This window comes from Anopheles coluzzii, chromosome 3 (genome assembly GCF_943734685.1).
Source record: "Anopheles coluzzii chromosome 3, AcolN3, whole genome shotgun sequence".
Taxonomy (NCBI): Eukaryota; Metazoa; Arthropoda; class Insecta; order Diptera; family Culicidae; genus Anopheles; species Anopheles coluzzii.
Window position 1 is genome coordinate 30,926,841 of NC_064671.1, and position 10,896 is coordinate 30,937,736.

Genomic DNA, 10,896 nt, shown 5'->3' on the forward strand with positions numbered 1-10,896 from the left:
TCAAACAAATTTTATACCAGCTCGCCTGACAGGCCGAACAGGGCAGCAGCAAAAAAAAACTACATCAATTATTGTGACGTGGTTGAAAATTTAGGACCGAGGAAAAGTGTTTCGTTTGTCCGGCACAAAATTGCATTAGATTTCGTTGAAAAATCCATCCCCGCACGGTGCAGCTGGTGGTATTGTGAAGCCGCAAAGATAACGCACACACCAGCCCGGTCCCGGTTATCAGGATGAGCTCGTTTAAGCGAGATAACAAGGAGGAAGATGACGGTATGTACTTTTCGGCAGCGGCGACGGCGGCGGGGAAAGGGGCGAATCGAACTGTTTAATCGCAGTGACCATTGGGTTCGATTCGTTTTGGAGGGGTGTCGCCACGATCAAAAACACTAATTTGCTTTCCTTCCTACCTTGTGCACATTGTGTCGGTGCTCTGGTGGCTGGACGAAAATGTGGCGCACGAAACGGGGACGTACGCGACGGCGGGATGCAGGTGGCAATCCGTGGCAAAACCTGGAGAAGACGTCGGTGCTGCAGGAGACGCGAATGTTCAACGAGACGCCGGTGAACGCACGCAAATGTACACACATCCTCACCAAGATTCTGTACCTGCTCAATCAGGTAGGTTTACATCGCCTCCCGCGCACCTTGCGGGGAGTGTTTACATCTGCATGTGCTAATTGTAATCCCCCCCTCCCGCCTCTTCTCTCCACAGGGTGAGGTGCTGGGCACCCGGGAAGCGACGGAGTGTTTCTTCGCGATGACGAAGCTGTTCCAATCGAAGGACGTCGTGATGCGTCGCATGGTGTACCTCGGCATCAAGGAGCTGAGCCCGATCGCGGACGACGTGATCATTGTGACGAGCTCGCTGACGAAGGACATGACCGGGAAGGAGGATCTGTACCGTGCGCCGGCCATCCGCGCCCTGTGCAGCATCACGGACAGCACGATGCTGCAGGCGGTGGAGCGCTACATGAAGCAGTGCATCGTCGACCGGAACGCGCCCGTGTCGAGCGGTGCGCTCGTTAGCTCGCTCCATCTGGCCAGCACGGCCGGGGAGGTGGTGAAGCGCTGGGCCAACGAGGCGCAGGAAGCGCTGAACAGCGACAACATTATGGTGCAGTACCATGGGCTCGGGCTGCTCTACCACATCCGCAAGGCGGACCGGCTCGCCGTCACCAAGCTGGTGAACAAGCTGACGCGCCAGCACTTGCGCAGCCCGTACGCCACCTGCTTCCTGATTCGCATTGCGTGCAAAATCATGGAGGAGGAGGACGCGAGCGGCAACGCAACCGAAGACTCGCCGCTGTTCAACTTCGTCGAGTGCTGTCTGCGCAACAAGTCCGAGATGGTGGTGTACGAGGCGGCCCACGCCGTCGTCAATCTGAAGCGCACGAATCCGCGCGAACTGTCGACCGCGGTCAGCATACTGCAGCTGTTCTGCGGCTCGTCGAAGGCCACGCTCCGCTTTGCGGCCGTGCGCACCATGAACAAGGTGGCGATGCTGCACCCGCCCGCCGTCAACGTGTGCAATCTCGATCTGGAGGGGCTGATTGCCGACTCGAACCGGTCGGTGGCGACGCTCGCCATCACCACGCTGCTGAAGACGGGCGCGGAAAGCTCGGTCGAGCGGCTGATGAAGCAGATCGCCACGTTTGTGGCGGAAATTTCGGACGAGTTCAAGCTGGTGGTGGTGCAGGCGATCCGCTCGCTGTGCACCAAGTTCCCGCGCAAGCACGCGGTCACGATGAACTTCCTGAGCGGGATGCTGCGCGAGGAGGGCGGGCTGGAGTATAAAACGTCGATCGTCGACACGATCATACTGATCATTGAGGAGAACCCGGACGCGAAGGAGGCGGGCCTGGGGCATCTGTGCGAGTTCATCGAGGATTGTGAGCACACGTCGCTGGCGGTGCGAATACTGCACCTGCTCGGCAAGGAGGGCCCCTACTCGAAGTGCCCGTCGCGCTACATCCGCTTCATCTACAACCGGGTCATCCTGGAGAATGCGACCGTGCGGGCGGCGGCCGTCGCTGCCATCGCACAGTTCGGTGCCTGCTGTCCGGATCTGCTGCCGAACGTGCTGGTGCTGCTGAACCGCTGCCAGATGGATTGCGACGACGAGGTGCGCGATCGGGCCACCTACTACTACACCATCCTGAACCAGTCGAACCCGGAGCTGAACAAGCGGTTCATTGCCGACCACGAGATCGTATCGCTGCCACTGCTGGAAAAGTCACTGAACGAACATCTGAAGGGTCCGCTGGCCGAGCGGTTCGATCTGTCGATCGTGCCAAAGTCGCAGGTCGTCCAGCCGGAGGTGAACGAGGAGGTGATGATCATGAACAAAGGTAGGTTGGAAACGAATGAGCTTAAATGTCCGCTTTTTTATTCTCAAACACGCTTTTCTTTCCTTCACGTACAGCGGCACCAAAAATTGCACGCGTCAATCGCGAAGAGGTTAACACGGAGAAGCTGCTGGCCATCCCGGGCATCCATCATGTCGGCGCGCTGCACAAATCCTGCGCTCCGGTGCAGCTGACCGAAAGCGAAACCGAGTACACGGTGTCCTGCATCAAGCACTGCTTCGCGCATCACATCGTTTTCCAGGTAAAACCACTCGTTTTTGCTTTCTACTGTATCTGAAATTGAACCCAATTTTCTTCTTTCCGCTCTTTCACGCTTTCCAGTTTGACTGTGTCAACACCCTGTCCGATCAGCTGCTGGAGAATGTGCGCGTCGATCTGGAGCTGCCGGAAGGGTTCGTGTCGCGTGCCGTCATACCGTGTGCGAAGCTGCCGTACGGTGACAAAGAATCGACCTACGTTATCGTTCAATTCCCCGAAGACGTGCCCAGCTCGATCGGTGAGTGTGTGGTCCAATGTGAGGATCCAAGCAACCAATGACAGAACATTCGAGTTGCTTTGATTGATATTGTTGGAATGTAGTTTTTGCGGGTTTTACATGCGTGCTTAATTTAATTTCCTCTTTTCTTATTTTAGCCACACTGGGTGCCACATTACGCTTTTTGGTAAAGGATTGCGATCCGGCCACCGGTCAGCCCGATTCGGACGAAGGCTACAACGATGAGTACATACTGGAGGACATTGAGGTCACCGTGGCGGATCAGATGCAGAAATCCAAGAAGCAAAACTTCCTCGCCGCGTGGGAAAGTGCCGATACGGAGGGTAAAGACTTTCAATTTTATGCGAGCGATTGATATTAATGCTAATTGAATGTCCTTTCCACTATGCACAGAATGGGTCGAAGCGGAAGACACGTTCGAGCTGTCGTCGGTGACCAGTTTGCAGGATGCCGTCAACACGATCCTTAAATTCCTTGGCCTAGCGCCGGCGAACCTGTCCGAGAACGTGCCGGATGGTGCTCATACCCATACGTTACTCTGCTCTGGTGAGTGTGCCGCTACTGGCGCCACCCACATTGGCCAATGTCATTAATTTCTCCACATCCTCTCTTTGCAGGCACGTTCCGTGGTGGTGTTGAGGTGCTCGTCCGCTCCAAGCTGGCCGTGGCCGATGGTGTCACAATGCAGCTGACAGTTCGGTCGACGGATATGGACGTGGCGGAACTAATTACATCCGCAGTAGGCTAAGCAAACCACACACACCCACACACATACATGCGAGACATACGACAGCTTCTAGACAGTCTGACACGATACAGAACCTCCCCTCTCCACAGGGCCCTCCACCCCCCCTTTTCCAACACGTGTGGGGCTTTTACTGGGGGTCATTAGACTTTAAACGGTTGTAGAAAACGCGCACGAAAAGCAAAGGGACACGCATGTCGTCCCACGTGCTCTGTGCTGTTGCCGGCTGTCGACGGCTCTTATTACTTCATTCCGTGCATTATAATATCCCAAAACGCGTGAGCCTTCGCGCATGAAACTAGCAGCAAACGAAACACAAACAAGCAAGGAAACAAAAGTGTGGAATATATTTTTAACTTACGTTACATCTAGCGACAGAAACGAAGCAGACATTGAAGTGGTGCGCGATGCAGGAAGCGTGTGTTATCGTACGAATTTCGTTAAGTCCTTTTTTAAAGGAAACTGAATAGCAAACACTTGCTTCAAGCTTCCTCGAACCACATCCACACATCGAGAACAGTTCTTTTTTTATCCGCCACTTTTGCTTTCAACAAACAACACCAAAACGAGAGAGAGGCACGGAGGCATCGTGAACATACATATATTTTGTGAACAAAGTGCTTTGTTTGTTAAGGCGCATTTGCCGCGACCGGGTTGGATCTGGAGCTCACTTACACTTAAGCTGGTCCATTCGGCCGGATCATACACCTTAGCTCTCCTCCGTTTCGCACCATCTCCCATTGTCCCGGGCCAGCAATTTCCACGGCTTTCTTTTTTTTCTTCCCGCAAAAGGGGCGCACGTGTATGTGAATATGTATTAATTAGTATAATCTGAGGAAACCCAACACGAGGAACAATAATAAAGAAGCATGTTTACTTTTGTTTTCTTTAATTGGCATTTGTTTTTCGAAAATTGATAAAAAAATAAATAACTAAAAACAGAGTGTGCACTCTCTCGCTCTCTCTCTCTCTCTCGCTTTTCTGTGGGGAAATTTTAGACACCATCTGGTAATTTGTTCGAAACCATCATCGCAACACAATCTACCCGTCGCTCACCGTGCAGCCACCGAACATGTCCTCCAGCAGGCCCACATTCTCCTCGGTCAGGCGAAACGTGCGCCAGCTGTTCGGTTGCTCGCGCAGCACGCCCAGAAACTCGTTAAACCCATCGTAGCTCGTATCGCCGGCAACGTACGCTTTCGTTTCCTTCGATTCCGCCACCAGCCGGACACGCTCGGTCGGGCGACGGTGGGCCGGCAACCATCGGCCGCTGGCATCATCCGCCGAGGCACCGTTTCTGCTCGATGGCCTTGCGCAGATCGACGCAAGCGCCCTATCGACCAGCTGCTTCGTGGTGGGATGGCGCAGTATCGGCTGCAGCTCGGCGCACTCCTGAAACACACAGAACCGGGCCAGATCGGCCGTCTGCATGCGCTCGAACCGCACCAGCTCCATCACCCGCTCGATCGAGCCCTGCCGCTCGGTCCAGTCGTACATTAGCCACTGGCAGGCGGCGTAAAACACGTCCGTTTCGTCAAACACTGCAACAATGTTGGACGCCAACAGGACGGACAGTTCGTCCAGCGAAAGCTCGCAGAACTCGAGCGTACTGACGAGCGCCAGAAAGAACCGACAGATGCGCCGTAACATCATCGGCTGCAGTTGGACGTTTTCGTACCGGCGCGCCTGCAGAAACACGTAAAAGGCAGCATTTTCCACCACCCGCGGGTTGTCCAGATACTGCCAGCAGCGTTCGATCAGTGCCGGGATGCGCAGGTACTCGGCCGCCGACAGGACGGCGACAAAGCTGTGCCACTCCAGCGGCCGGTTCGGGTCGAGTATCCAGTCGTAGACGATCTGGAAGGCGGCCGGTGGGACCTGGTCGGCCGGCAGCTTCACGACCGGCTGGCCCGGTTCCACCTCGTGCTCGAAGTACTCGCTGAAGCACTGCAGCGGCAGCAAGTGGCAGTGGACGAGCGTGTCCGCGATGTGTACCTGCAGGTCGGTGTTTTCGCGCCGCTTGATTTTGCCCTCCATCAGTGGCCACAGCGCCGTTCGGTTGCTGGTGTGCAGCGGGGTGAAGGTAGCCTCCAGCTGGTCGGTAGAGATGTGCTGCCGCAGAAAGGAATCGGTGGAGGTGGTGAAGTGTTGCAGAAACTCGTCCGATTCTTGCTCCATGGTGGGGTGGGTTTCGTTTTATTTATTTTTTAACCAAATGTTTCTTGTTGGTGGATGAAGTTGGCAGTAGCCAAAAAAAAAGGTTAGAAAACAAACGTACGCGCGGATCACTTTGCCTTTAGAGCGTCGACAGCAAACACAATACAGCAACGATGGAGACAAAAAAATTGCCCTATCTATCGGCTACTGTGATGGATGATCCTGTTGGGCGGCCTGTAGGCGACGAACCCTTGGCGACGCATGGTGCGAATGCGGCTTCTTGGATAACTTGGATGAGTTTGAAGTGTATTCCAGTGCGAAGCTGTCCGAGTGTCATTCTAGTGACGTGCTCACTGACGTGCCAATCGCCAATATGGAGTCCAATATCCATCGTAAATACAAATATTGGTCACAAACAGGTACACTTTGTCTGCATAATTCGCTCGAGGAATGTCTTCGGTCGGCGTCGGTCTTTATGGTTGAATGCGATTCGTGTCATTGAGGATAACGTATTTTGTACCTTAGTGACGCCGTCGTTGAGGTTCTATAGCTCTTCCTCTTTCGCCAGCTTTGTACCAATGTCCACGTGCCTCAGAAGCGTCTGATGTAGTTCCATCTTCGAACGACTGATTTGCAATAAAAAAACGTTTCCGGTTCCAAATCGGGATCTCAAACTTGTCCTACAAAAATGATCTCAAATCCATACCATTCCTGGAATTGTTTCTGAAAAATTGGAATGGAATTGTTCTGAGGTAGTTATGAATCTATTCCAGTCCTTTTCTTTTTATGACGGGCCAAAAACTGTATCTGGTTCTGTTTCAGTGATTTTGTGAAGGATTCCCGCAATCCCACCCCAGTTCAGAAACCAATACAGTAGATATTTCAATTCCGGTGTAGGATACCGTCTACCACGCGTAGAAATTGTGGCCATCCAAGTGAATTTGTGTATAGAGTGATTAAAACATTCCTTTTGCGTGACCTCAAATCCCGCTAAAAGTAATTAGGAAACTAGCCTGCCAAAAGCGGATAAATTAAACACAACAATTCCTATTACCAGGTGCCTCCGATCGAATGAGCAGTTTCAATAAACTCTGCTTCCACACAAACGAATCGCGTGTTCACCACCACCACCACGTGCGCGCGGTAAGCCTTCAAAACCGCAAAAACCGTTAAATAAGCAACGCCTGCATCGACCCCATCCAAGCAAACCGGTTCGCGCAATAGGATTCTAATAGGAAATTATTCCTTGCAAATGCGGCGGCAACAGCTTGGAATTGCTCATTCTGCGACGATTTTCCTACCTCTGATTATCATCGTTGCGAGTCATCATAAATGTGCACAAATTTTGGCTGGTGTCGACGCCGTTGTCGTCGGTGAGCTGAGTCGTCCTAATATCGCCGCAACCGGAAGGTTCAAATGCAATGAAGAAGACCGGTAAAAAAGCGTTCACTATCGGTGTGGCCCGAGGTGACGTTATGTGGTGCACCCTATTGTCCTTTTACTGCTGCTGCTGGTGCACCGAGAGAGAGAGAGAGAGAGAGGGAGAGACGCTTAATTTATGATAATTGTCTCGATACATTTTAATCCCTTAGTCGTATGCAAATTGTGGCACCGAAATGTCGCGAACCCGGAGTTTTGGTTGACCTCATCCCTATTGTTCTTTCTCGCCGATTCCCCCCTCCCCTCCCCATCATGCCTATGGGATGAGTTGAGAAGGACACATTTGCATGCCATTTTCACGAAACTTTGCGGTGTGTACGAGTGTGTGTGTGTGTGTGCTTTAGCAGTGAATGAATTTATTTCGGTACATTAAACCGTTTTGGCTCTGCGGCTTTTTAGTTGCGGACTTGAGGAGTGTAATTGTTGTTTATTACTTTTTTTTGTTGTTGCTATTGCTGCACTATCAAGAGGAAGAAAAGTCCTTTTTTTCAGGTTTGGTTTGATACTGCGAAAAGTGAATCGACTTCCCGCAGAGTTTGTATTACACTTTGGTGAGCAGCATTAATTTGGAGTGGAGATTTGCAAAAAGGATAATTATTATCCACTTGAATATCGTCTCTGATGGGAAGATGACTTCTAAAGTTAATATAACATCGTTAGAAAAAAAGGGAAAAACACATCAATAAATTTAGCATAATTCAGTACTAAAAAGAATTAAAAAAAAAGTCAAAAGAGGCATATAAATGATTTTTAAACAATTGAAAAACTTAAAAGAAGTTAAAAAGATGTACTAATAAATAAGAAAATAAATGAGTAATAGATTGGATAACAAAAAAACAAAAGGAATAAAATTGCACAAAAAAGTTAAAACAACCTTAAAGGCATGAAACTATTTAAACAACTTTGTGGACCAAAAATGATAAGAAATTATTTTAAAAAAATGGAGAAAACTGCAAAAATACTGTTTAAATTAATGAAATATGTAGCGTATTAGTCTGCTAAGTAGCACACTGTTGTGTATCTGCACCTACCAGGCGCTCTATACTAGTTTTATTTTCCTTTTATTTTTGCTACAAAAAGCAGTAAATCGAATAAACAGCGAGAGCGAAAAAAAAAGAAGAAAACTGCTCTACCAATGAAGCACCCATAACACCCATAACAATATCAATAATCATAAAAGGCATTTGAAATCCATTAGGGACAAATCTTTTTACATTTTATTTACCTCGCACCAATTTGTTTTGGCCCATCTCCCTTCGCTTACCGTACCGTACCGCTCTCTCTCAACAGCTCTCGTGGGGATTAAAAGCACCACGTCGCCATGGTATGAAGCCAAAGGGACGAACGTAATCGAATGAGCGAGCAGGACGCGAGACGCCCGAACCGAAATGCGAACGCTTTGTCATCGACACCCAGCCACCAAGCGGATGGGTCTCCCTGACTCCCCAACAAAATCAACCAAGGGGAGAGAGCGAGAGAGAGAGCGAGAGAGTGTGTGAGAGAGAGAGAGAGTGTGTGTGGGGAAGTTTTCAGAAGAAAAAAACAATCATCACAGTTGGCATTGTTGCTTCTGTTTTGGGGAGCTGAACGGAAAGCAACAGCAGAAGAAGCAGCAGCGGCAAAGAAAGCTGACTAAACATTTGACGATTATTATCACTGTTATCACCGGCACAACGGGGTTTAGATCAGGCTGAGTGGTGGCTGAACAATTCCACTCCCTTTCTGCCGCCCTTTAATCTGATGGAATGAGTTCGACCGGTGGTAATTGCTTCCAAGTGCTTTCCAAGCAAGCAGTGCCGGCACGTGCACGCACTCGGTGGTGCACACATTTTCCACATACACGTACGCGTTGGCTCCACCCCTTCCGATCGGGGCCCCGTAGATGACCAATCGGAAGCACTAAAGCATCATTCGTAATGGCGTCCTTTGTAGTGGCGTTCGCGTTGCGTTGCTCAGCGCATGCGCAGTGGAGAAAACTCCCCTCCCAGCATGGATGCGCCTGGTCGTTGGTGTATTGTGGGATTGCAGTTCGAAGCATTGCCGTTGCCGATTTCATACGGTGCAGATGTTCGCTGTAGCCAATATGCGATGACAAAATAGCGGAAAATTCGTAATTTTAAGTTCAATTATAGATGATTGTCATTTAAGTTTGAATTAAAATAATTCACAGTGCATGTTTTATAAGCCATATAAATAATATAAATTCTACATTAAACATGAGATTAAAAAATGCCTTCTGAAAGTCTGAAACAGTCTGAAAAAAGTCAATTTTTGCGATTTTAATAAATTATTCAAATACTCATAATACCTTTACAAACAAGCTTAAATCGATATTAAAGCAACACTTTACACTAATTGGACAATCAAAGGGATCAAAGCGTACGCAAACAAGATAAACAAGACGTCCCGAGCAAATTGAACACGAGCAATAAAATTATCCTATCAACAGTGATTAAATTTGCCACCATCTTTGCTTTCGCTGCCTTTGCCACAGTATGCCCCCTATTTCCCCCTTCCCACACAGCTCCTGCCCAACGAGCCATCCAGCTACATTTTAATACCGCTTAAGCCGTGAACTTCTGGCCCTACCTCCAGCAACCGCCGCACACGCGCTACCTCTATCGATAGAAAATCGCTCTATTAAGTCGAAATATAGCCCTCACGGACGATTAAGCATCTCCTTTCACCATCACCAGCATCCGCAACCACCACCGCCTGGGCCGCGATTGGGCCGGACGCCGCCTCACTGTCAACTACGCGTGCCCCAAACCAACTCGGGCACGGGCACAGTCACGGTACATTTCCTTCACGGCTTCCTCAAGATGTCAGATGCTGGCCCGCGGGCCAAACGCGTGTGGATGGATGGAGCGAGAGCGCGCGCGCACCCGCGCCCACTCGGTGACGACACCGCACTCAATTTGATTACTTTTTATTATTACGATAATCATTGGACAAACATGCAATTGAGCGAACGTGTTAAAAGCACACTCCCCCAGTTACACGCACTCACACACGCGCGCACATTCCCCCTTGTGTGTGTGTGATTTGCGCCACCGAAAAGCGCTCGTCTCACTCGTACTCATGCGCGCGAGGGAAAACGGCAGCATTATCATCAGCGAGATAGGGAGAACGGTAGGTGGATGTGTCCACGGAAGCAGCATCCACAGCAAAACGCACACCCGCCCGAAAGGAAAGATGCACACCCATGATGAGCTATCGGTTTATTATCCGTTTGGGGGTCGTTCCGGTAGGACCTGTTTTTTCCTTCCACTGTTCCAAGGTGCATTTTCATCTCAGTCACAAGTGAATGTTTGAGTCGTGAAGCGTGGGCAAAGGAATAAAGATACGAAAAGAAACTCCACCAGTGAGCTGAAGCTTGTGTGACAACCAAGGAAAAGGGCAAAAAGGAAGCTTAAATGACCCTCTAGTGGTGGTTGGCTAAAATATTGCTGCAGCCTGGGTTTTTGGTGCAATATTGTGTGCTGTGGCAAAAATTATTGCAAGTGTGGCCCAAGAGCAGAAAAAGCAACCATACGGATAGTGATGCAGTGGAACGCAAACAAACGAATGTGAAAAGTTTTCCCATTTCAAACAATGTTCACAGCTTGCAGATTGTGATTGACTAGTTTGGTGTAAAACAAAAATGGAAAAGAAAACATGCAATATTGATGCTGATAGTTGTACCTAAA

General features: G+C 49.8%; 2 protein-coding genes across 3 annotated transcripts; one reads left to right on the forward strand and one right to left on the reverse strand.

Moving 5' to 3' along the window:
- Positions 1-29: 29 nt before the first annotated feature.
- On the forward strand, positions 30-4,502 carry LOC120959391 (coatomer subunit gamma). 2 transcript variants are annotated; one of them, XM_040382704.2, is made up of 8 exons: positions 30-273; positions 494-621; positions 716-2,351; positions 2,426-2,610; positions 2,691-2,865; positions 3,003-3,188; positions 3,259-3,411; positions 3,483-4,502. In XM_040382704.2, the coding sequence occupies exons 1-8, from the start codon at positions 234-236 to the stop codon at positions 3,611-3,613; spliced, it is 2,634 nt and encodes an 877-aa protein (XP_040238638.1). In that variant the 5' UTR covers positions 30-233; the 3' UTR covers positions 3,614-4,502. The 2 variants fall into 2 exon arrangements, with proteins under 2 accessions (XP_040238638.1, XP_040238637.1); XM_040382703.2 differs by lacking the exon at positions 30-273 and having other exon boundaries at positions 374-621.
- Positions 4,503-4,592: 90 nt separating this feature from the next.
- Positions 4,593-6,058, reverse strand: LOC120959392 (uncharacterized). Its single transcript, XM_040382705.2, has one exon. The coding sequence runs from the start codon at positions 5,786-5,788 to the stop codon at positions 4,652-4,654; it is 1,137 nt and encodes a 378-aa protein (XP_040238639.2). The 5' UTR covers positions 5,789-6,058; the 3' UTR covers positions 4,593-4,651.
- Between the last annotated feature and the right edge of the window lie 4,838 nt (positions 6,059-10,896).